We start from the raw sequence: 26,476 nt of genomic DNA on the forward strand, positions 1-26,476 counted from the left end.
GCTGTGGCTAGAGCTTAGTGTGTAGGAGAGTGATTGATTAGAAGTGAAGCCAGAGACATAGGTAGGAACCAGACCCTGAGAAACCTCAGGTCACATTAAGAAATTTGACTTTTATTCTAAGTGCAGTGGATTTTTATGCAGGAGTGTAACACTATCTGATTCACAGTTTTAAAAGATCACTCTCATTGTTACAGGCAAAATTGACTGTGGGAGAAAAGTGGAAGCAGGAAGATCATTAGGGGGCAATTACAATCCAGGTGGAAAATGATGGTGGCCTAGACTTGGGCAGTGGAATGAAATTTAGGGTGTATGTTGAAAGTAGAATTGGCAAGACTTGCAAATAAACTGGATGAGAAAAATGAAGGAAAATGAACTTAAGTAGGAGCCCTGGGATTTTGGTTTGAGTAACTAGTATGATGGTAGTGTCCTTTACTGAGATGTGTAAGACTAGGGGAGTAATAGCTTCGCTAAGAAAAATCAAGATTTGCATCTTGAACTTTATGGGGGAAGGGACATTTTCTATTGTTTTGTTTCATGTAAAGTTCAAAGAAAGAGTTCTAGGGGAAAAAAGCTTTTCTATGTTCAATTTTATGATCTCTTTACATTTGAAACCAAGTTGGGGGAGTTGAATTTTCATTTGTTCAACAAATATTTATTGAGCATCTACTGTGGCCAAGGACTATGTGGTCAGATACCAAGATGAACTAAGCAAACAAGATCCCTGCTCCCAGAGTGGTTGTTTACGGAGAAAGTGTAAGGACGATTGGTGATTTTTTATTTTCCTGTTCGCTGCCTTATTAAAACTTCACCTAACGCCTGAGTAGCCATCTTACATTAATAACTGCATCTAGTGCTCCTGGCAGTTGGGCCCACCGTTCTAAAAGTTCAATGTCGGTTAATACATAAGGAAGCTCTAATAGTGACACCTCCCCTCCCACTAGAACTCAGGCTTTTTAAAAAATAAAAATTTTAACAAACAATACGAATACAACCTTTGCTTTGAAGACTAATATTTTTGCAGGAATGGTACCTTTATAAAGATCGTGGTTGCCCCCGTACATATTTGTTCTTTCTTCATATCCAATTAAATGAAAATACTAGTCTTTCCGTAGCCCAGATCTCTAGGGTTGTTGGGTCTAGCTCAGGAGAAAGGAAGCAGGAGCCGTTGGATTTAAACAGTTTGGTGTAATCCTTTTCTACGCTCTCTCTCGCTAGCCGGGGACGTGGTGTCTGCTACCCGGGGCTTTCCATCCACGCAGTACCGGAATGAAGGAGTCTGGGAGGGGGTCGGGAAAGGAAAAGACGGAAGAGACATTAAGTAATTGGTTCTTGAAGGTATAAAATGATGCTTAGGGTCTACTCTTAAGCACTGATTTCAAATGCCCGCCCCCTGGGCCGTTTCAGCCCCGCCCCTTGCTGTCGTCACGCCGACTTCCACCTTGGCCTCCGCTGATTGGTCCCCGCCTCCGCCTCTGAAGGGCGGCTAAAGAGCTTGGGGTTTGCTTCCGGGTCTTGGGTTTTAGCCCTGGGCGCAGAGGTTTCTGGGAGCCAAGAGGTATGATGGCGTCTGTATGAGCTCCTGAGGCGACTGCATCGGAGCTCGGCCAAAGTGAGCGGCAGCAGGAAAGCAGACTGTGAGTGGGGCGGGAAAGGGCGGTTGGGGACGGAGGCGGAGAAGCGAGCGCGGGCAGAGGAGGCTCTGGAGCGGCGGGCGGGTGGTGGAGCTCAGCGCTTGTCAGGAGAGTCCCCAGTCCCGGGCTGGCAGCGGAGAGCGCAGCGTGAAGATGACTCTGCAGACAGCGTTAAGCAGGGTCTGGGCGCCCCCACCCCTCGCCGAGTGGGGCAGGGGTGAAGAGTCAGCGGGTTCCCTGTGACAGCCCGAAGGTGAACCCCCCAGGGGCGCTGGTAATGATAACCCGGGGGAATGTGGAGGGCGGCGGCGCCCCCAGAGGCCGGCAACCCTGTTTCTCCCTCTCTGGGTACATCCCTCTCCCTTTTTTTGAAAATCGAGAGAAGTGTACCATTTCCCCCAGTTTCCCCCGACACTTGCCTTTCCGACGCTTACGGATGTTTTAGTAGACACATCTGCTATGCAGTATCCTTTAGTTGCTCAAAACCAAAAGTAGCATAACCTTTGGGGGTGGGTTCCTGTGTTTTGAGCATTTCTTAACCTGTAATTTGCAAAAGATCTGATTTGTATTACGTGGGCTGCTGTAGAAGAAAATTGGATCAACGAAAGGTTGTTGGAGAACTTTGCCTGTGTAACTGTCATCAAAGTCTAGCTTTTTTTCCAGGACACTCAGTAGCTTTGTCAGTGATTTTTTTATATATCTTTTTTGTTTTTGTAGTTACTATCCTATTTTCTGCTGTGTGAGATTTAGATAAAATGGGAACCTTAAGGAGTCTGGTGGAGTAAGGTTAAGCTGAGATTTTTTAAAACTCGGACATGGCAGTACTGTATTTTACGAGTGTGTTGACATGTCAAGTCTCATCATTTCTTAATAATCCTATTAGGAATATCCCCATTCCACGGATGACAGAAACTTAAACTTGGTGGTTTGCCGGAGGTCACAGAGCCAGAAGGAGAACAGGAACACAAACTCATATCTTCATGACAGACTAAATATCTGCCATGTTCCTTGTACACCCTGAGCCTCATTATTTGTTTTGTTCATAACTTTTGAGATTATTTCAAATAAGTTTTGGGGAATAAGTTAAGGAAATTGTTTTACAAGGAGGGATATTGATTAATACTTTATAAAAAGAGAGTTCGTCATATTGGAAATAACTTGACAGTGTTTTTCTTCAAAGCATAAAAGATGACAACAGCAGCTAGGCCAACTTTTGAACCTGCAAGAGGGGGGAGAGGAAAAGGAGAAGGTGATTTGAGCCAACTCTCAAAGCAATATTCAAGCAGAGACCTACCCTCTCATACAAAGATAAAATATAGGTAATGAAGCCTTTTATGTTTTTCTTGTTTCACAAAGCAAGACCAACTCTGTTGAATGACATGGTCATGAGATAGATAGTACCATGTGTGGGTTATTATCACTTATCTGTTTTCATAGGAGTAGAATGCAATGGTGTTTCTGACACTAAAATTATGCTCTATGATTGTAAAATGCTACTAGATATTCCTTAAGCGGAAATTCCAGTTAACGAGGAATGTCCATATGTAGATGCAACAATAACTAATACATTACTTCAGAGGCACCAGGCTCTGTCAGTACTAATCGATATGAGATTAAAAGTGTTACTCTAACGAGCTCTGAATTAACCTACTAACAAAAAGACATTTTGATCAGCCTACAGCCTTATTATAAGAAAGTCTGTGATTTAGTTTGAGTTTCTTGAAATATTGGCTACATCACAGAATGTCTGTTAGTAACCTTCAGATTAGGGTGATCTTGTCCATTTCCCGCAATGGGACTTTATGCTTCAGGGACTCAGGACAAAGTTGTTTTTCGTGAATTGTCTTCCATTACTACAGCCATGTGTTTTTTAGAAGTATTTCTGCCCTGTTTTGTTTCTACTTTAGACAGACCACTCAGGATGCCCCTGAGGAAGTTCGGAACCGTGACTTCAGGAGAGAGTTGGAAGAGAGAGAGAGAGCTGCTGCAAGAGAAAAAAACAGAGACCGGCCAACCCGAGGTGCCAACACTACCCCAGATGTTTCTCTCATAACATTATGTTGACAGTAGTTTTTCTTTCATGTGGTAATTGGAAGGGATTACTATTTTTGTCTGTTTGCTTTTAAATATGGGTGTGAGCTATAACAGTTTCTTGAAAGATTTGATTGGGTTAGAGATGATAATGAAGTTGATTCCAGTTCCATCTTTTTATGTTTCTGTGTTAGAAAGAACTAGGTGATCTGGGGATATTTAGCAACCCTTGTTTGAGTTCAGATCAAGGAGTTTTTTAACTGTTTACACAGCCAGACTTTTTGAGGCCCCATGGTTTCTGTCTATGAAATTCTTCCATTTTTATTTCTAGCATATGTAAACTATTTCCTAAATTTCCTGAGAGAGGCTACAGTTCCCATATTAAAGTCAATACTTTTATTAATTCATTCAATAAATATCTGCCAAGGGCTTATTTGCCAGGCACTGAGGTTATAATCCCTACTGTCATGCTTAAGACCTAAGCTCTTCTTGCCCACAGGTCCCTAAAATGTTATAAGAAATGCAGGATTTGATTCAGTAAGCTAAATAATGTTTGTTTTCCCCCAGAACATACAACCTCCTCTTCAGTGTCAAAGAAGCCTCGGTTGGACCAGATTCCCGCTGCCAACCTCGATGCAGACGACCCTCTAACAGATGTATGTTTTACTTCGTCCTCTCATCTCCATGTAGTAATTTACTTACCATTTTTCTGAAATACCTTTTTATCTATCCTTTTGGCTTTAAGAAGCGACTTGTATTTATTTTTACTTACTATTATTCAATTATAGCTCTGACTTCAATGCTAAACTCTGTAGTTTATTTCAAAAGAAAAAGCATTATCTTGTGGTTAATCAGATTTCAGGTTTGATCTCTGGAGAGCCAAAGAAGGAAGAGATCTATTAAAAGATATGCTTCCCTAAAAAATAATTCCCTGTATTAAACCATGGAAATTGGACTAGTTATTCCCCTTCAGAGGGCACTCTTCAGACTGGGCTCTTTATTGATAGCATCCCCTGCAGTGAATGTAGGGGCCTTTCCATACTTGCTACCAGTGATGCCCCTTCCAGATGTTCACTGCACTTAACGGCTCCCTCTGTGCTTAGGGAGGAATGTGATCTAAGTGGAAGGTTTTTAAGGATTGGCACTTTAATTAACATTAAAATTTAGTGGGACTGCACAGTCTGTAATTAATTTGCAGTTTTCTACATACAGAGGAAAAACCTGAGTGACTTTTCAAGGGTAGCATCTAATTAAGCATGTATATTAGTAATTCTAGAGTTGACAGACTAAATTAAAAATTAACTCAATAATTCAATATAAGGAACTCAATTTTAAGTGAGATATAATGATTATTCATTTGAAACTATTTTTTTCTGAGAATTTAGCACCCTTTTCTGTACCTTTGACTATCTTTAATTCCTCGTTGTTTTGAGCTATATAAAATTATTTTGACTCCCAGGGTCAAAGTATGTGGTGTGTATCAGTATAAAGTGTTCCTTTTCTGGTTTTAGAAATATCTTCATATGTAAATTCCCACTTGACTATGTAAATTTGAAAGGTCCTTTGTTATACTCTTTGCTGTTATAATGTCTAAAATACATCAGAGGTTGACATTTTAGTAAGTAATTGTAAGCTTTTTTGGGGGGGTTTATTTTTTTTTTTGGTTGTTGCTAATTTTAATCGTTATTTAGGTACGTTTATCTTTCCCTCTAGGAAAATTAATTCTGCTCCAAAGATTTGATAAGTGCCACTTCTATGGAAAAAAATGAATAATCTTTATTTTGTCTCCCATCTCCTGGGCCATCACCATTCTTTTTTAGGAGGAAGATGAAGATGAAGATTTTGAAGAGGAGAGTGATGATGATGATACTGCAGCTCTTCTTGCAGAGCTGGAAAAAATTAAAAAAGAAAGAGCTGAAGAGCAGGCCAGGAAGGTAAAACCAGCATGTTAAATATTTGCATCTTCTCACGTAAACTAAAGTAGAAGTGTTTTTTAAATCAAGTAATATCACCTTATATTAGAAATCATCCTTACCATGTCTCGATATTATAGGACCTGTAGGTCTATAAATCTGGTGATTCCTATGACATCCTGAGTCTCCTGGTTATGTTAGAAATTCTTTCCAAATAGTTCAGACATACATACTCGTCAAAATGCTCTTCATTCAGTTATTTGTTCAATAGACATATAGTCAGTGTCTGTTAAGTGTCAGAAGAAACAAAGATGATTAAGATGTAGTCATAGCCTACAAAGAACCCACAGGTATAATGAGGCCATCTTTATCTCTCTCCTTGTCTTCTGACCCAGCCTTCTTTCCAGGCACTTGCTGAGGCCATCTGTCAATAAATTTTATATAACCTAGCTTCTCTGAGTCCCCACAGTCTCTACATTTACACAATGGAAGGAAAGAATGTCTAACTCAAAGACAGTTAGACGAATTAAATGGGATCCATAGTACGTACCTTTAAACTTTGAGTGAATTACCCATAGTAGTAACAGTAAGAGACAAAACTTGGGAGGCAAGAGCAAGTCAGAGCGCTAGAGATTTGCAGACCAGTGCTAAAGGAGTTTGAACTCTCTTCCAAAGGACGTGTGGAACTAGTCCGTTTCAGCTGGAGGTGGTAAGGTTGGGTATGCATTTTAGAAAGATTACTCTGGCTGAGGTGTGGAGGGTAGAGGAAAGAACTGAGTAGGGGGCTGTTCCAATAATCCTCACATGCAGTTATGAGAATCTTGCATGACAGGAGTTGGATTTGAGAGAAGTAAACAGATGCTGATAGAGCTATCAAGTAGATAAAATTGACCAGAGAAAGTGACTGATTAGCTGTGGCAGTTTCTGGGTCGACGTTGGTGCTCTACACTAATCAGGGAATGCAGAGGATGGGCATGTTTCAGTGGAGAGAAAAATGATGAGTTCTGTTTGGCACATACTGAACTTGATATATTGTGAGACACTCAAGTAGATATATCAGCCTCCACTTTCTTTTTTTTTCTCCCCTGGCCACACTGCACAGCATGCGGTATCTTAGTTCCCCAACCAGGGATCGAACCCATGTCCCCTGTAGTGGCAGTGCAGATTCGTAACCACTGGACCGCCAGGGAAGTCCCTGCCTCCACTTTCAACCAGAAAAGAGCAGCTTTTGTAATGGGCTTCTGTGTAAGATTTCATTTGAACCAAGAATTGCTCTATTTAAAAAAAGGAAAGAGACTTGGGGAAAAGACTGGTGTAGGTTAATGCTTAGAACCTAGGGAGGTAGAGTTCATATGGATCAGAAGGGTCAGGGAAGAATTCAGAAAAGAGGAAGATTTGGGGATAGGCTTTGAAGACTGCTAGAGTTCAGATTTGAAGAAGAAAAATGTTTAAAAATACAATTCTTGTCAGAATTTGGCATAGGATAGCATAACTCCTGTAGAATTGTAAGACCATTCCTACACTGGCACACCACAAGAGGGCAGTTGTTCTGTTCCAGATTCTTTTGGCCTCCCTAACAGCTGTGGATACGCAAAGAGACATTTAAATGCATTTGGTTGACCTTTAAGGAGCATAAACATTTTAGACAGAAGATCTTGGCAATTTTGCAAGGTTCATCTGATTTCTTTGTACAAAATGTGTTGGTGTTTTTTTGGAGTTGAATGACAGTTTTATTCCATTTGTCCCCCATTTCCCTGTCTGGCTTTCTAGTGGCTGGTTTTTGAGGTGTTCCAAAATGTTTTCAAACCAGTCAGCCTATGTCAAGGGCTGGGAAACTTTCTGTAAAGAGCCAGATAGTTAATATTTTAGGCTTGCAGGCCATACAGCCTCCGTCACAACTATTCAACTCAGCTAATTGTAATACAGGCAACCATAGGCAGTGCATAAGTCAATGGATGTGACTGTGTTCCAGTAAAATTTTATTAACAAAACAAGATGGTTCAGATTTGACCAAACCACAGGCTGTCCATCCTTTATACCTATAGTCATGAAACAGTGTACCTGGTACTTGAGTATGAAAAGAGTTGGCACCTTTTTTCCCCAGTGCTATGTATGGCAATCAACCAGTAACTCTAAAGGAGATAATATTCCGAACATAAAATGATCAGGACCTTATTACATCACATATGTTCTTATATTATAAATTTGAATACATTGTATGCTTGAGCTCCTGTTTGTCTAGCATCTCAGAGATACGTCTTTTTACTTTTAGCATCAATATAATTTGTTAAAAATAAGTATGTAATTTTTAGAAATCTGTCTGTTCTTTATCTATGGTGGATGCTCCTGACTTTTGCTTGCTTAAAGTCTGAAAACGACCTAAAGGAATTTTCCTGTTAATTTCCCTGAAAATTGCATCTTCTCACCTCCCAATTATTTGGCCTCATAAAAATGAAATCAGTTGTTCACACTTGATTATTAAAATGACGTATCTTTAGCCTGTATAGAAAGTCAGGTAATTTTTCCAAGTGGTCTAACACGGGTTCATTATAAATAGACTTCCAGAAAGTCCTTTTTCCCTTGGTATATTAAGTCATCAATTTTGTCATCCCCAAAACACAGCAAAGTGGGATCTATGTTTGGTTTAAGATAGCATGGAATCAGGTAGATCTAGAAGTTATGGCTAAGGATTTTAGACATTTTATATTTCTAATTCTAAGAAGGAGACTGAGGGTGATTTGAGTTTAAAGAGGTTAATGCTAAAATAAAAGTGAAGAAAGACAAGCATGTAACTGATGACAGAGATAAAAATAGAAAGTCATTAACAATAAATCATAAAAATAAAATGGGTAAACCTCAGGTAAATTAGTAGAAATGCATGTTTACTGAATATAATTTTTTACATGATGGTTTATCTTATTTTAGGACATAATTCTTGGTTAATAATAACTTGTCACCAGTCCTAGAGATGCAAGTTTACATTGTTAGTAATTCAAAATAAAATTATTTTTAATCACAGTTATATATAACCCTTCCTTAAAAATTGAGATAATTGCTTTGCTAAATGTGTCTTTTTGATGTTTAATATGTTCTTAAATTATTAGAATGTTTATAGATGTACTCTCTTAAACAGTTATGTAATTTTGTATGTACTTTAAGAAAGAAAATAGATTTAAATATGCAACTCAAGAATGTCAAAGTCAGAAAGAGACTAATGAATGTATGATGGCAAGCATGAAATATTTATAATGAAAATGCCCAATTATTTTACTTTGATAAGTGAGACTTTTCTGGTTTGTCTTAAAAACAAAGAAAAAGCAATACTACCTTGATGCTGATCCCATCTCCCTCTTAATATCCTAACAGTCTTTTAAAATATGAGTTACAAGATTGACGCCAGAAGTAATATAAGTAAATAAGAATCTTCCCCTCTTGTTGGCAGGAACAAGAACAAAAGGCTGAAGAAGAAAGGATTCGTATGGAAAACATTCTGAGTGGAAACCCTCTCCTTAATCTCACTGGCCCATCCCAGCCTCAGGCCAACTTCAAAGTTAAAAGAAGGTACTGTACAATAATGGGTTGGAGAGATATATACATGTATGTATATATATATATACACACACACACACAGATTATGAGTTTTATAGCAAACTATATTATGTAAAGCTTCTAATACCCACTTTCCACTGATATTTTTCTCTATCACATTTTGGAATAATGGAAGGAGAATGAAAGAAAATAAACTTATTTTCAGTATATATTTACAGTAACCAGCTGTGTACCAGAGATTGTTCTAAGTACTAGAGACAGAGCAGTGCACCGAGCCCTTGACCCTACAAAGCTTACATTGTAGTTATATGTGTCAAGGGTCCCCAAAACCATCCTTCACATTCAGAGACTAGAAGGTCTCAGGGGGCTCAGCATGTAGCTGTTCTCATGACTAACTTAGTTAAGATACACAGCCAGATCATAAAGGGAAAAGGCACTGAAGGAAGTGTGTGTGCTTCCTTATGCTCTGTCCCTCCTATGAGGGGTCACACACAGCTCATTCTTTTCCCGAGTAATGAAAATGCAGCAACATTTGTGCAGTGTTGCTGCCCAGGAAAACCCATTAGAGACTCCCAGGGTTTTTATTGGCTGCTCACATAGGCAACCTCTGCCTAGTACATACCAAAATTGAGACTTCCGGAAAGAAAGCAGGTGTTCATAAACCACATTATTTGTACAGACAGTCTAGACACAGTGACAGTGAGAAGATTCCTGCAATCCAAGTTTCCAAATGCCAGCCAGGGACCAACCTTGCAAGCAGCCTTCCTAAGGACAGCAGTCTGTGTGTGTGTGTGTGATCGAGAAACCCTGCTGTAGGCTTAACATTTAAACCATATCTATTATTTCTCACCACCTCTACTGCTGCCATCTCCATCCGGAGTGATGCAGTCCCCCGAACTGGTCTGCTTGCATGCTCACCACCCTCTCCATCCCTACCCCCAGGTTTTTTCTTTAACATAGCAGCATTATGATCCTTCTAAAATAAAAGATCTCAATCTCCTGTTCTAAACCATCCAGGAGCTTCCTGACTCATTCATAGTAAAAAAACAGGAACAAGTCTTTACAATGGCAATTGCATAGGCAAGGGAGGATTGCAAGAAAGGTGACATTTTATTAGAGACTAGACTCCAAGGTATTTGACCCGAGCTATTGAAAGGATAGAGATGGGGAAGAATGTGAACTGAGGTGGGGAGGGGGAGGGACAGATTTAAGACATGGTAACTTTGGGATGATGTATATGTCTGTGTGGAAATGTTGAGTAGGTAGCTTGATACACAGTTCTGGAGTTAGCCCAGGCTAGAGATCATGAATTTGGGAGCTATCAACTCACAGAAGTTCCCTGAAGCCATGAAGACTAGATGAGGTTACTTAGTGAATGAGTATAGCCAGAGAGGAGGTCAGAGGACTGAGCTTGGGATAATATTTTGAGGTCGGGTAGATAATAAGCTGTCCATACCTGGAATAGTACCTGGTACGTACTAGGTGCTCAGTAAATATTGATTATTTGAATTATGAATGAAAAAACTAGGCTGAGAAGGAGCAGCCAGTGCGGAAGAAATGAACCAAAAGAGGCTGGTAGGTGTCTTGGAGCCACACAGACAGTTTCAAGAGGAGGGAAGTGATTATCTAGGTCAGATATTGCTGACAGGCCAAGTGAAGTGGGTACTGCAAAGTGGCGGTTGGAGTTAGGGCCCTGGGAGAGCAGTGCTGGTGTTGAGAGGGAGGGGTCAAAGCCTGTGGGGAGTGAGTTGAGGAGAGAGTGGGTAGAGAAAAAACTACATTGATTTATATTTGTATTAAGCTATATAGTTCTGCCTTGTTTAGATGCAGATAAAATTGTTTGGAGACGAAACATGTTGTCTTAACGTGCAGATCACATTTGACCTAGCTCTGCTCAGCTTTTCACATTTCTCTGTACTGCACCAGTGATGACTTAAAGCACTTTTCAAAGATGCCCACGTTCTTTGCTTATTTTCAACGTGCAGTTTCTTCTGGCGTGCATACGTCCACAGGCAAACACACACATTATATAGGCTTTCATTTTATATATGTTTGTGAGAGTTTATGTATTACATGTATGGGTTTGTGTTTTATATGCTAGATGATATTTTGCAATCATAATCTTTATTTTCTATAAAACATGTATTTTGTAGCCCATCCGTGGGTGTTTTTTTTTTTTTTTAAGCTTACACATTATGAAATCCAACCAGGAGAAACGAACTAGAGATTCCTGCCCTAAGCTCTTCAGCTGCTCTTTCTTTGTGGTTAATGTAGATGTGAGCCAATATATGAGCCTTAATTGTTTTACCCCAATAGTTTCTTCTTTTGTCCTAAATTGTAAATACTACAGTGAATGACTACTAAATGTTAACTGATAAAAGAGTATGTATAAAATCCTTAAAACCACATAATCTAACTATAGTAAATCGTCCAGCTATCATCTAGAGCTGTCCATACTAATCAGGGTAGAACCAGGTACTGCCTCTTTGTTTTAGACCTGAAAACATTAAATATTTATGTAATATCTGCTTTTTAACTCGAAGTTTCTTATACTGGAGAAATAATAAGAATGTTGTGTATGTTCTAAATAAGGATTACCCTTCCTATTACAAAAAAGCAAGCTAACAGCCTATTAAGAATTACTTTATTCTTTTGGGTGTAATTGCTACGGTGAATGATGTACAGGTTGAGCATCTTTTTGTGTAATGAATAAGCTTTACAGTTCACACGGTGTTCTTGTCTGTTGATACAAGCATTGTAAGATTGTTCATTTTCTTTTTTTCTTTCAGGTGGGATGATGATGTTGTTTTCAAGAACTGTGCAAAAGGTGTAGATGATCAGAAGAAAGACAAAAGATTTGTAAATGATACGCTGCGATCTGAATTTCACAAAAAGTTCATGGAGAAATATATTAAATAGTACAGTTTTATGTGCTTAATTAAAGGCTGTAAAATGTAAACGATATGACTTTATTTTGGTTTTTTTGTTTTTCTCTCCCCCCCCCCCCATCTAAATTGTGTATAGGCTTCCCTAATTTTAAGTTCCAAAATATCTTTTCCTTTATTGATTCCTAACTTGATAAGGACTGGGAATTGGTTTAACCAATTGCCATCTCAGTATTTCCAGTCATATGTTTTTCTTTTGAATATGGGAAAAAGAATCTGCTTGTAATAAATATTTTTAATAATCTGTGTCAAATCTGTGTCCCCACCTTTTTTGTTGAAATGTGTGCAGCTTATAAAACACTGCATATTTTCTTTCGTGTGTTGTATTTCTTTGTGTTAACTTTTTCTCCTCATATCTCTAACATTGACTTAAAGTCAGTTAATTCATATCTCCTCTGTATCTTTTAAAAGTGTGATGAAAAATTAAAGAGATTCCATTTTGGACCACCATGTTGGTATGGAAGACTGTCATCAAGCAGGAAGCGCCCTGAGTGTGCGTCTGAGGGAGCATGGGGTACCCCTCACTTCTGCAGGCGCCCCTTTCTTTTCTCTCAGCCCAAAACAAGAGCTCCTTAAGCATGCCTAGGAAGCATGTGACGTTCACCTGTGTTTTAGTTACTCAACTGCCATGTTTCTCTTGAATGAGATAGAGTTTGCACACTGACACTCATTAGATACAAAACCTTGGAGAGTTTAACATCAATACATGAAATAAAACCTTTGGAAATAGAATTGTTTGTTATCTTGGAGGACATGGATACGGGAAGTGGGAGGGTCTCTACACAGCTGGAAAATGAAGTTTCCCTAAACCTGGGCTGGGATTTTAAGGATGTCACATTGATAGAAAATGTGAGACCAGAAATTGAGCCTTCTACAGATAGAGACCCATTTATAGGATTCCTCAGCTGTGAATGATGTTGAGTTTGGTAAGGTTAAAGATAAAACTTTTAAAGCAAAAATAATGTGTTAGTTTTCACTGGCTATTTATTTAAACCCCTTTCTATAGGATCCCCAGTGGAAGCTTGGACACAGGTTGTATGAAACCTGAGTCAGGAGTAGAGCTGGAATCGAAGCCCAGGTCTTGACCACGGTCATACCCTGCTTGCTTTTTTTTTTTTTTTTTTTTTTTCCAACTGAGCAATTTACACGTAAATTTGCGTACCTTAACTAGTATTTTTTTAAAGCCTTTAATAGTACTGAAGCATTTTTATCTCCAACTTTACAATTTATAAAGTGCCTTTACATTCGTTTTTAATTTTCTTCATAGCAACACACATGGGAAGGAAATACTGGGTTATTCAACACTAAGGAAATAAAATTCAGGCCGAGTGATTGGGTCAACGTTAACACTTGATGGGAAACGTATGAGTGCCTTAAAACTACATGAAGATGTGCTTATAGAAGTGAGAAGCATTGTTTAGATTTCCAAGACTAGTTCTTGGGATTATGGGTAAAGTCTTGAGGAAAAGAAGTAGCAGCATGTGAACGTTTTAGCATCTGAAAGGCTTATAATTCATAGCTGGGGGTACAATTTAGGTGCACCCTTACCCCGAGATCCACTTCAGATAACCTATTTGAGCCTGACAGGTTCAGGAAGGATCAAAGTAAAGCTAATTTCAATGATTTCTTTATCCATTTTCCTACTATTTTCCAATGTGAAACATTATGTAACTGGTCATAGATCAAGGACACATAAATGCTACAGTTTCAGCTCTCAGATCTATAAAGCCAGTAACAACCTTCCTAGCGAAAATGCCTAACATCCTCCTTGAAAAACATCTTGCCTAGGTGTGACTGAGGAAACTGTCCAATCCCTTCAAGAGCCCATGCTGAGTGCCAAGAGCCAGGGCTTTGAAGCCAGATGCACCTGGATGTGAAGCCCAGCTCAGTCACCTCGGGTTTCACTAAAGCTAACTAGCTAACATTGCACCAAATGTGGTTGCACTGCATCTGTTTAATCAACACCGCTCCCTGTAAGGCAGGCATTATTATTTTCCCTGTTTTATAAACAAGGAAACTGAAGTTTGTAAGAGAAATTTTAAAACAAGCAAAGTCATAAATCTTTAAGAGGATAGGGCTGAGGTTCAAACCTTGAAGTTTCTATTTGCAGCCCATCCTCGTAACTGCTATGCTTGACTTCCTCTTCATGTGAAAGAGCCCTTCTGACATTTCTCACCTATGAAACAATAGTAACAAGAGTGATGAGTAAGGGGGTTTGATGGGAATTAATTTAAGGTATGAGTACTTGGCAGGCATATAGGAGGGATTTCATCCACGTTCTCTTTCTACCTACCTCTACTAGCATATAGCAGGGGCTGCTGAAAAGTTTGAAATCCTGTTGTTTTGTTCTGTCATAAAGGTCTGGTTCTGAATTAAGAGTTTCCCTAGCCCCTCAGAGCTTGAGTTGGGCGATAGGTATGACCTCGAAAGGGATTGCTTTTGCTTGGTTGCTAGGATTAGAAACCCACTAACAGAAACTCAAGTGAAATAGAGGTTTATCTTTTTTTTTTTTTAAATTGAAATATATTTGATTTACAATGTTGTGTTAGTTTCAGGTTACAGCAAAGTGAGTCAGATATATATATTCTGTTTTAGATTCTTTTTCATTATAAGTTATTACAAGATATTGAGTATAGTTCCCTGGGCTATACAATAGGTCCTTGTTGGTTATTTATTTTACACACACACACACACACACACATATATATGTGTGTATATGTTAATCCCAAACTCCTAATTTATCCCTCCTCCCACTTTCCCCTTTGGTAACCATAAGTTTGTTTTCTATGTCTGTGAGTCTATTTCTGTTCTGTAAATAAATTCGTTTGTATCATATTTTAGATTCTGCATATAAGTGATATCATATGATACTTGTCTTTCTCTGTATGACTTACTTCACTTAGTATGATAATCTCTAGGTCCATCCACGTTCCTGCAAATGGCATTATTTCATCTTTTTCTGGCTGAGTAATATTCTATTGTGCATGTATTAGTATATATACATCTTTATCCATTCATCTGTCAATGGAGGGGTTTATCTTAACAATAGTTAAAAGGCACTTCCTCTGTCCAGCTCTTACTCTGCTTCTCTCTTCATCTGACCCACTTCCTCCACAAGACTAGATTTCTGCACCCAAAAAGCCTAGAGGTCACTCATTTATGATCCTGGCTTCCCTGGAAAGGAATCTTCATGATCTTGTAGGTCCACTGGCCGACAGACCCTCTGTGTCGTGAGACAAAGCTTGCCAGCGAGCAGTGGCCAGGAACCAGGTTACCTAGTACAAATGTGGGCCAGAGCAGGGAGACATTCACAGAACAATCTTTGGTATCAACGTGGCTTGAGATGCTCAGCTAGTCACCTGGTAGACAAAACCTAGACACCGAGATTTCACAGCTGTAACTCGAGTCTCGGGGTAGTGCCTGCATCTCCCTCCAGGATCTAGCACCACGATGGGCACATAACAAGGGCTGCCGTCTGCCCCCAGTGCAGGCCTGGCCATAGGCAACCACCCAGGCCCAGGTGGAAAAGCGGGGACCTAGTGACCAGAGGCCTGGGTGTCCTGGCAGGAGCAGGCCCTGCTGGGTCAGTTTCCTGCTGGTTTCTGGAAACTGTCATGTCCACCAGGGAGCAGGGTGGGACATGTCCTGTTTTTGAGACACCTTCTTAGAAGTAGGACTAATGAGATTGAACCACTTGTGGGGGGAGAGGGTAGATCAAGTGAAAGGGAGAGGAGTTTAGTGGGAGCTGCTGAGGGCTGGGGTATTGGCCCCAGGGCCCTCTTCTCTGGGCCACGGTCCAGGGAACACGGAAGAAACAGGATCAGCCTGGGACTCATCTTTCAGTAAATGCGAGGGACCGTTTTGTTTCTGCTGGTGGCGTTGGGATGCAACCCTCACACCTTTCTCTGAATCACACTCCCACAGACATCCTAGCTCTTGGAATCTTTTTATACGGAAGCTCTTTTAGGTGTTTTTCATTTTCAGTTTTTAAAATGTCCTGTTCTCGCCTGGCCTAGTTCTCAGACACTTCAGGACAGGAAAGAGGAAGAAGAAAGCAGTCGTGCTCACACTCCTGAGAGAGGCATCTGCCAGGTTCCCTCTCCAGGGTGATCTTTTCATCTAATCATATTTTCAAACAGCCTCCCTCTGGAGAAAGAAGCAGAGAGATGTCTCCTAATGGCCCCAGACTAATTGGAAGCCGCTTCCTGGGAGCTGCCGTCTCTGTCGTGCTAGAGTCTGAGGAAGGAGGAAAAAGGAGTGGGGATTTCAATAACCTTCTGACTATGTCAGAGGGAAGGGTTCTAATGTCGTCCTGAAATTTCCTCAATACTCACACCTCCTTGAAAGTCTAACTCTTGGACTCAGAGGCCTATTTCCAGAGCGTGGGTTAACTAAGCACTGGGTGTTGAGTCACTCTTTGGAAGCACTGACTTCAAAGAAGCCACAGGGAAGAAAACGCTGCGGATGAGGAGAAAACTGGGATAACAGAAGTGGCAAAGCTCACAGAGCATCAGAGCACGTCCCCGGGGGCAGCAGGCCCTACAGACCAGGCTCCCCCACCTCCTGCCAGGCCACGCCCTCCCTCCATCCACCAAAGAGCTGCTCCCTGGACACTTCCCTGTTTAAAGCCTTCAACAATTAGGCAATATGATGGAAAACAATCCCATTCAAGATAGCTACAGAAAATGTAAAACACATAGTCATAAACTGAACAGGAAATGTACAGGATCTCTTTGAAGAAAACGCTAATATTCCACTGTGGGGCATTAAAAAAAAGACAGTAAATGTAGAGAAATACCTATTGCTGGATGGGACAACTCGATAATGTAAAGATACAAGCTCCCCACCCCCAAAAACTTATTATGAAATTTCAGGAGGTTGGGATTTTTTTGATGTTTTGACCAAATCACTTTAAATTTTTCTGTTAAAATAAATTTGTAAGAATATCCAGGAAAAAAATCTGGTAAGGAAGAATAATGAGAGGGCTTTTCCCCACCAATAAACAATGTATCAGAAATATACAAAAATTAATGTGGTACTGGCAACAGAATAGGGAGATGGAAACAAATGAAACATAGTGAAAAGTCCAGATGCAAGTGCAGGTACATAAAATAATTTTGCAGATAAGAAAATTTTTAAAAAGAAACAAGAAAATCAATAGGGCCATTTGCAGCAATATGAATGGACCTAGAGATTATCATACTAAGTGAAGTAAGTCAGACAGAGAAAGACAAATATCATATGATATCACTCATATGTGGGATCTAAAAAATGATACAAATGAACTTATTTACAAAAACAGAAATAGACTCACAGACATAGAAAAATTTATGGTTACCAAAGGGGAAAGGGTAGGGGAAGGATAGATTAGGAGTTTGGGATTAACATATACACACTACTATATATAAAACAGATAAACAAAAGACCTACAGTATAGCACAGGGAACTATATTAAATATCTTGTAATAACCCATAATGGAAAAGAATCTGAAAAATAATATACGTATACATGTATAACTGAATCACTTTGTATACCTGAAACTAACACAACATTGTAAATCGACTATACTTCAAAAAAAAGTTAATGAGAAAAGAATGAACTATTCATTAGATGGTGTCAGGAAAGTTTACTAACCATTAGGTAGAAAATAAATTGCTAGTATCAAGCACAAGACCACAGGAAGGCTAATAGATTCAGTCAATAAAGAAAGAAGCTCTTTTTAGATTCCGATAGTTTAGTACTTTCACAGTTAGCAGAAGGAAGTAACCAAGGGTGCCAGCTCCCTGGGGCCCTTGTGCAGGGCAACCCGAAACAAAACGGCACCAGGTGACAGCAACGCTAAGACAGAACACCCTAGTGAGAAGAAGCCAGTATCAGGCAGCTATGTTTCATAGCTTCCAGCTGTGCCCAAAGGGAGGTGAGGCCAAAAGCCTCAAACCTCATCAGAACATGGCCCTGGGAAGCTGCCCTTAAGAGACAGAGAATGGAGTGAGAAATAACCCTGTAGCTGCTCAGGCTCCCAAGGCGTTCTGCCAGGATACAGATCGGCTGCGTTCAAGACCTGCCCAGGTGGCCTATGGAGACACATGTGCTGTCCTGGGTGCCAGCACAGAGCTGTTCCCCTACAGCTACTTCACAAGTCCTCCAGGATAAATTTCATGTGGTTTAAAGATTTAAAGGAAAAAATAAATAAATGCACTGGAGAAAAATATAGGTAAAATATGTGTTTAATGTTGAGCTGAGATGGCCTTACTAAGCATGATATTGAAGGCAGAAAACATTTTTAAAGAGCTAAATTTGGACTTCCCTGGTGGTGCAGTGGTTAAGAATCCACCTGCCAATGCAGGGGACACGGGTTCGAGCCCTGGTCCGGGAAGATCCCACATGCCGCGGAGCAACTAAGCCCGTGTGCCACGACTACTGAGCCTGCGCTCTAGAGCCTGCGAGCCACAACTACTGAAGTCCGCATGCCTAGATCCCATGCTCCGCAACAAGAGAAGCCACTGCAATGAGAAGCCCACGCACCACAACGAAGAGTAGCCCCTGCTCGCCGCAACTGGAGAAAGCCCGCGTGCAGTAACGAAGACCCAACATAGCCAAAAATAAATAAATTAAATAAATAAATTTTTTTAAAAGCTAAATTAATTACATAAAAAGATTTTGTAGATCAAAGAACTTAAAATGCCGGTATTATGATTAAATTTTCTTACTTAGCTTTCTTACTCAGAGTTTCATAGTGCCTTTATTTTCTTCTCTAGTGTCTTCATTTATTTATCTTCATTTTAAAAATTATTTCATTATATGAGATAAGCAGTCGAGTTCTCTCTTTTCTAGAACCTTCCAGATGGAGTAGTAGTCCCAGCATGAGTGTAATTGTTGGACAGCTTTTAATGCTCTCCCACATAGCATCCCCTATTTTCAGTGTCCCATGTCTTCTTCCTTCTTAGTTTATGCCCTTTTATTCATGGAGTACATCCTGAAGTAAATTTCTAGGAAAGGGTGAATGAGGGGTAACATATCTGAGTCCCTTATGTCTACATCTAGCTTTATTCTACCAACCCCACCTTCTCCCCCTGCCACACACACACACACACACACACACTTAATTGACAGTTTTCCTGAGCATGGTTTAAAATAAACTTCTCTTAGAATTTAAATGCTTTGCTCCATTTTCCTCTAAATTTCATTGTTGCTCTTGAAAACTCTGACGCCAATCATTTTTATGTTCCTTTGTATATGTCCTAGTTTTGTTTTTAATATCTATAATCTCTTGGAATGTTCTCTTTTTCTTTGCTGTTCCAAAGTTTCACAGTGATATAGCCAGCTGTGAGTCTATTACCATTAATTATGTTTGATTCTCAGTGAGTCCTTTGGTGATTCATGGCCTTCAGTTCTAGTAAAATTTCTCATCCCTCTGAAAATATCTCTTCTCCATTTCCTCTGTTCTCTCTTTTGGAACTCCAACTTCTTGGTAGGCTAACCCTTTATCCTTTATTTTTTCTCATATTTTGGTCTCTGTCTTTTTGTTCTACTTTCTAGGGCATTTTCTACTACTTCTATTTCAATTATTTCACTGATTTTTTTTTTTTTTGCTTGATTTTGGAAATCATATTTTAAATTTTCAAGATCTCTTTTTATTCTCTGAATTTCCCTCCTATATCTTCATGGTTCTCAACCTTGGCTGCACATTAGAACTACCTGGGACTTTTGAACAACCCTGATGAGGCCATGCCCTATCCAATTAAATCAAAATCTTAGGGGATAAGACCCAGACATCCATATTTTTCAAAGCTCTCCAGTTGATGCCAATTTTGTCTTAGTTTGAGAACTACTGCATTATCTTGTTTCTGTCTTGACCTATAATATCTTTTTCATCAATATCATATTAATATTAAATATTACTAGTCAATTATCTATTTATCTATCTATCTATCTTATCTGCTTAAATATAATCCCTGCCCTATAGGTATAATTCTCAGGTATATACCCCAGCAGGCATAATTCTCAGGCCACAGTCTAAGGCATGCAAATATATATATAGCCATAATTCAATTTAATTTCTATTTCCAGCCTCTATTGTGCAGGTTGAAGAAACTCAATCTGAGTGGACTCAATTTATTTCAGTTCTGGGTTTAGACATGCAGTATCTTTTGAATCTCCCTTGGGTTACCTGTAAAGGAGAGGAAAGAAATGTGCTTGGTCACTATTTTTAAACCAAGGCAACTCTTGAATAAATTGGATGTCAAAATGAAGTGGGGTCATCAACTTTTGTTTTTCCTCTCAGCTTTCTTTATGCTAAGAAATAGATGTCATTGGTTCAGATACCACACATATATTAACACATATATCTTGTCTTTTAAAAAAGTTCATTTGTGCCTTTGTCTTATCCCTTCAGTAGACTGTATCTTTCCCTCTAGAAAGGAGGAACTTCGTCTTATGCATTTAAGGTTCCCAGTACTGTATGTTACATGTAACAGTCATTTTTTCCTACATTGAAAACTGTGTCTTTGCGAGACAGGCTGGGACCTGAGACCCTTTGCTGCAGTGCTACAATGCTTACACCTGGACAAAGGTCTCCTTGAGCAACAAAACACAAAGAAACTATGAGGGAATAAAAATAACTACACGCATGCGCAGCTGGGGCAAATTCTGGACAACAAGACACAAAGAGACCAAAAAGCCCAGCTGCCACTTCTGAAGGGCCGAGAGCAAAAGCAGGGGGTCAGGAGAAAAAGCAGGGTACTGTGCATGCCGCCTGCACACAACACCACAAAAGGGGTGGGCAAGACACTTACGCCACCCCTCTGGCCCGACCCCTGGACACTCCCCTACCCTCACCCCATATACGGAACCAGCTCGACCCCCCTCAGGGAGTGAGCTAACAAGGGAAACTGTTACTTGTTCTCGCTCCCCTTCCTGCAGCAGGGGCCGCACTAAAGACTTGCCAGTTTCTTGTCTGGCCTCTGATCAATTTCTATTGATTAAGGAGGCAAAGAACCCTGGTCAGTATCATTTGTTGTAGGTATCAGTGCAGGTGTTCACAGGCTAGTCTGTGTTCAAAGTAGTTATGATAAAATGCTTTTAAAGTCAAGCACACACACCCACATGCACAAACAGACACACTTTCTCTCTCAAACACACGTACACACGCACAATCTTTTTTCCTCAATCTATTCCAAATTGCCTCAGTTCATGAAGCTTTTACCATCCCCACTGCTTCTCCATGGTCCGGGAGGCAGCATGCTGTTATAGCTGTGCTAACCGCTCCCTGAGAAAGGGCAGTGAGAAGGACGCCCCAGATCCCAGGGCGGATGATGGGGTTATCTTTGGCAAGGCTAGAAACCAAACTCAGATCTCTGCCTTTTCCTCCTGTGATTCAGGCAGCTCTGGTATTTATACCATATTTTCAGAACAGTGAGGATAATGTGCCCTATCACGTTAGGAAACCATTATACCGATACATTAGGTTCTGAATATATTTTTAACCCACACCTAGGCATTCTTCAAGCTGATTTATGAGTTAAACCCCAGTGTAGCTTGGCCAGAGGTAGATAGACTAACTACATCTTGTGTGGGAATTCCACGTTCACAGAGAAGCCCAAAAGTCTTGTAGATCAAATTTTATTGCTGTTGCATTATCTCACTCAGACTATAATGAAGGGATCTAAGTGATTTGTTCCCAAAAGTTGAGCTCTTGAATTTAATGATCCTGTGACTATGTGGATTGATTTCTCATATCCACAAATCTATTTTTAAATAATGCTATAGTTCATTTGAAAGAGTTGTAAACTTATTTCCTGGAAAGTTTGGCTAGCCTGGGCGGTAGGATTCCTCCTCTGTCCCAAGATTAACTCTCTGGCCACCCTTGGGGGAGGGAAAGTCAGGGTTTGTCTTACTGTCACTCTAGGAGAGGAGCCATCTGTGTGTGGGTCCCCCTCCTGCTTGGTGGTTCACTGTGAACACAAGGTCAACATCCATCAGGTGACAGGCTTGCTCCCTCCATAATTCCCTGCTTACCTTCCCCTCATTTCCCAAACAGAAGACACATGTGTCCCTAATGAGAATTTTTTTAATTTAATGTATTTTTATTGATGCATTATTTACTTCTTTCTCTTTAATAATTATTGTGTAAAAGTCTCACCATATGTCAGTTGATACATACTGTTCACCACTCATCATATTTATATTACTTTTGCCTCACTTTGCCTTTTTTTTTTTTCTTTTATACTTTTAAAACAAAATTTTTTATTTTATGTATTTATTTTTGGCTGCGTTGGGTCTTTGCTGTTGCACACAGGCTTTCTCTAGTTGTGGTGAGCGGGGGCTACTCTTCGTTGTGGCACGTGGGCTTCTCACTGCGGTGGCTTCTCTTGTTGCAGAGCATGGGCTCTAGGCGTGCGGGCTTCAGCAGTTGTGGCTCGTGAGCTCTAGAACTGGCACAGGGGCTCTAGAGCACAGGCTTCAGTAGCTGTGGCACACGGGCTCAGTAGTTGTGGCGCACGGGCTTAGTTGCTCTGCGGCATGTGGGATCTTCCCGGACCAGGGCTCGAACCCGTGTCCCCTGCATTGGCAGGCAGATTCTAAACCACTGCCCCACCAGGGAAGCCCCTGCCTTTGTTTTTTTAAAAAAATTTTGATACATACATGTAATTTCATGTAAAATAAACATAATTATACTTCATATATTATGGGTGATTTTTTAAAAAAATAAGATGGAAAGACCCAGTATTTTTCTTCTACTTTGTTTCTTGCTTTCCTTCTCCACCTCCTCCTACTCCTCCCACATTAGCACTGACTGGGTAACCCACAGTAACAACCTAATGTGTATCATCCATGTTTTTCTCCATGCTTATATAACCACACACACACACACACACACACCCCCCACCCACACACATATTTGTTTTACATATATGGGATTGTATGACATAATTCCCTGCCTTTGTTATTCTTACTCAACAAAATTTGATAGATATATTTCCAAGATAAGTAGAATTCTAATTATAATTCTAATATAATTCTATAATTATAATTCCATAACTCTATAGAATTCTAATTATATAATTCCAAGATAAGTATAATTCTAATTCATCCTTCTTAACGGCTATGTGCAAGACTCTGTGGTGTTCTAGAGTCATCTCGTATTGAATACTCACCTCTCACAAGAGCTAGTTATTAAATATTCAAGAATTTTGTAAGCTAGGTATAAATGCTAAGTAGCTTGACATACTCTGTGGTGGGAGAATTTACACCATGGAAATTGGCAAACGCTGCAAATCCGAGGCTTTGTTTTTTCAGAGAGCTAGCACACCACTGGTGAAAGTTTACAGTAATTTTACACAGGCAATCACCTTTTGAATGGCTGTTCATTTTATTTCTCTTTTCTATTTCTTTTCTGTTTTTCCCCCCCACTATGAACAATGCTGTAATAAACTCAGAGGAGTTGAGCAGGGCTTTACTGAAGAGGTTTGGGCCGTTGTCCCAAAGTCATTCTGAGTCCAGACAGGACAGGATAACAGAGGAGTATAGGCATCAAACCCCGACCTCAGCTGCCTTATTGTCCCCTGGCTGCCTCCATTTTTAAGAATGCCCTACTCGAACACTTCCTGTGGGGTGCCCTGTGGGGTTGACCTCTCATCCTTCCTTCCATTTCATAGTCACCTCTATTTAAGCCCCTCCTGCCTGTTGCCCTTAGCTGCCTCCTCCACCCTTAACATTCTGAGGAAGACCCACACAGAATAACAAAGGCACAGCCCCCTGGGTTTTGAAAGTTCTGCAGCTTGTGGATCGTGGTGGTGTGGAGCTGGGTAGAGATGGGACGGAGTTGCTACACTGGGTTACGCTTTTTTCAGGAAGCCACAGTACAGCTTTATGTGGCTGATCCCTACAGCTCCATCTCTGGCCCACGTCTATTTCCCAAGCTCCTGTTCTTTGTTTCCAACCGTCTGCTGAGCGGATCCACTCATAGCCCACCAACATCTCACACTCAACAAGCATCTCCAGCCTAGAACCCCTCCTCTCTCCCTCTCTGCCTTTTACCAACACCACGGCTTTGAGCAGTGCTGCCATTTCTTCATTTGTGTGTACGGAGAATGTTCATTTCTGTGGCGTTTAAATGATATGCATGTAGGGACTTCCCAGGCAGTCCAGTGGTTAAGACACCGAGCTTCCACTGCAGGGGGTACAGGTTCGATCTCTGGTTGGGGAACTAAGATTCCACATGCTGTGCAGCGCGGCCAAAAGAAATAATAAATAAATAAATAAATTTTAAAAAATGATATTCATGTAAAAAGCCTAGATATTCAGCAAATGTTAGTTCTTCCTCCCTCCTTCCCTTCCTTCCTTTCCTCTCTCTTTTCTGGAGGAAGAGAAGTCTCAATTTAGGGGTGAAAAGTTCATAAAGTTGCCAAAGAGAATATGCTTGCACTTAAAGGCAGACAGAGAAGCCAAGCTTGATTGTCTCAAGAGGAAAGTGACACTCAGAGTTGACACATTTTACTGCTCTTTTATTGACCAAGACTCAAGGAGGAGGGGAGATGATTATGCACCTTAGGACATTGGCCAGGCTGGGGCAGACGGAGTTGTTTGAAGCCATCTAAATCAGAAAAAAAAAAAAAAAAAAAAAAGTTTCTCTTGAGTTTCAGTTTTTCTCCACTTGAAAACCACCGAAGGCTGCAGGCTCATCTGTCAGCCCCTGATGAACCACATCCGTCCTCCCATTATCTATCTCCTGAGCGGGGTCGTTGGAAAAAAGCTCATAAAACATGTGAGGACAGAACATAATTATTTAATAGGCTGTCAGAAGCCTGAGAGCACCAGGGCCCAACAGCATACCAGGAAAAGTGGAAGATCGCTCATGGGAGAAGTTTGTGGTTTTGAAGCAGAAAAGAAAAAGACAATAAAAAAATATGGTGGAAATACAGCTAGAATATGTTTTGCCTATAATAGTGAGTCAGTGCTTTTAGAAGTGTGTCTAAAAAAGTGCTTTAAAATTGAGCACCTACTGTGTGCAAGATGCTGTTCTAAATATGGAGATTCAAAGGTGTTTAAGACACAGTGCTGGTCTACTGACTCAGCTGTCCTCCTGTCTGGGGTCAGACAGAGGTGCGCTCGAATCACAGCTCCACCACTGACTTGACTTTGGTTGAGACATTTTCATCTCCCCGAGCTTCAGCTTGCTGATCAGCAAAATGGGGGTAATGATCCCATTTTGTAAGAATAAGACGTAACATGTGTAAACCTCTTTGCATACTGCCTGGTACTTGGTAAATGATCAACAGACCTCAGTTCTCTCCTGCTCCACCCCACCTTCTCCCACCTCTCCCATCAACAAGCCATCCGTCTATTTCTTTCACTGCTGTGTTCCCAGTGCCAGAGGAGTACACCCCGGCACTCGGGGAGGGTAGGGATGGTGGGTAGTCAAAGCGCAAAGCTGTACTTCAGCAGAAATAACTGAAAATGTTCTGAAGAGGACAAGAGAAAACAAGAAGAATGGGGAATGGAAACTGTCAAAAGAACCCCACATTTAGTCCAGAGAAGACTCAGGGCTTGGTTAGGAGGGCTGGAAGCTTGTATTCATACATGTAGAAGGCTGTTGTGTGGATGGGGAGAGAGGCTTGATGGGTACGGACCTAGACACAGATTTCAGCGCAGTGGCAGAGCCACCAAGGTGCAGAGAGGTACCCTCCGGCAGGGGTGAGGGGTGAGCTGGAGGCTGGAGGGTGGCAGGTAGAGTTATGAGGAGAGGGGGCTCAGGTGCTGCAGGCTGGGAAGGGGGAGAGACGACCTTTACCCCTTTCAAGGCTGAAGGCTCTGATTCTGAGAATTCTGCTCTATTAGAAACAGTTACTCAATATGTTATAATAACCCATAATGGAAAAGAATCTAAAAAAGCATATATATGTACATATATATATGAAAAGAATATATTGATATATATACATATAACTGAATCACTTTGCTGTACACCTGAAACTAGCACAACATCGTAAATCAACTATATTTCAATAAAAATTTTAAAAAAAACCAAACAGCTGTCTAAAGAGGTCAATGGTTGTCAGTTGTGGCCATTCCAAACCTCACTTGGAATTTTCCACTACCTAAAGAATGGTGCAAACTTTGTTGTTCAAGATGATATTAACCACCATTTAACTCGGCCCCTAGGCTGGTCTGCTCGTAGTTTCTCAAATGTTCCAGCAGTCTCTCTGATTCTAGCCCTCACTCACACTGTTCCTCCTCCCTCGATTGCCAACTCTGTCCTCCCAAACTGTCTTTCCAAGTCATGCCCATTCCTCGTGGTCCAGCTTAAATCTATTAGGAAGATTCCCAGATCCCCGCAGGTGCAATCAGCACATCCCCTTCCCTCTGTCCACAGTAATTTCCTTTTAGGTGTAGTAGAGATCTCTG

The 26,476-nt window shown here is 40.6% G+C and overlaps 1 protein-coding gene across 2 annotated transcripts; it reads left to right on the plus strand.

The window, feature by feature from the left end:
• The first annotated feature begins 1,538 nt into the window (after positions 1-1,538).
• Positions 1,539-12,322, plus strand: CWC15 (CWC15 spliceosome associated protein homolog). Of its 2 annotated transcripts, none has more exons than XM_068555123.1 (7): positions 1,539-1,634; positions 2,797-2,950; positions 3,539-3,651; positions 4,230-4,318; positions 5,483-5,596; positions 9,018-9,136; positions 11,914-12,322. In XM_068555123.1, exons 2-7 carry the CDS (start codon positions 2,820-2,822, stop codon positions 12,041-12,043), a joined length of 696 nt encoding a protein of 231 aa, XP_068411224.1. In that variant the 5' UTR covers positions 1,539-1,634; positions 2,797-2,819; the 3' UTR covers positions 12,044-12,322. The 2 variants fall into 2 exon arrangements, with proteins under 2 accessions (XP_068411224.1, XP_068411223.1); XM_068555122.1 differs by having other exon boundaries at positions 2,812-2,950.
• Positions 12,323-26,476: the final 14,154 nt, after the last annotated feature.

The sequence above is a fragment of the Eschrichtius robustus genome, chromosome 11 (genome assembly GCF_028021215.1).
Source record: "Eschrichtius robustus isolate mEscRob2 chromosome 11, mEscRob2.pri, whole genome shotgun sequence".
In the NCBI taxonomy this organism is placed as follows: Eukaryota; Metazoa; Chordata; class Mammalia; order Artiodactyla; family Eschrichtiidae; genus Eschrichtius; species Eschrichtius robustus.

Excerpts from the sequence above, each read along its gene's own strand:
- CWC15 (XM_068555123.1), top strand. The coding sequence starts at position 2,820 with ATGACAACAGCAGCTAGGCCAACTTTTGAACCTGCAAGAGGGGGGAGA. Across the intron at positions 2,951-3,538 it reads CATACAAAGATAAAATATAG|ACAGACCACTCAGGATGCCC; the intron begins GTAATGAAGCCT and ends TTTCTACTTTAG. Across the intron at positions 3,652-4,229 it reads CAGAGACCGGCCAACCCGAG|AACATACAACCTCCTCTTCA; the intron begins GTGCCAACACTA and ends GTTTTCCCCCAG.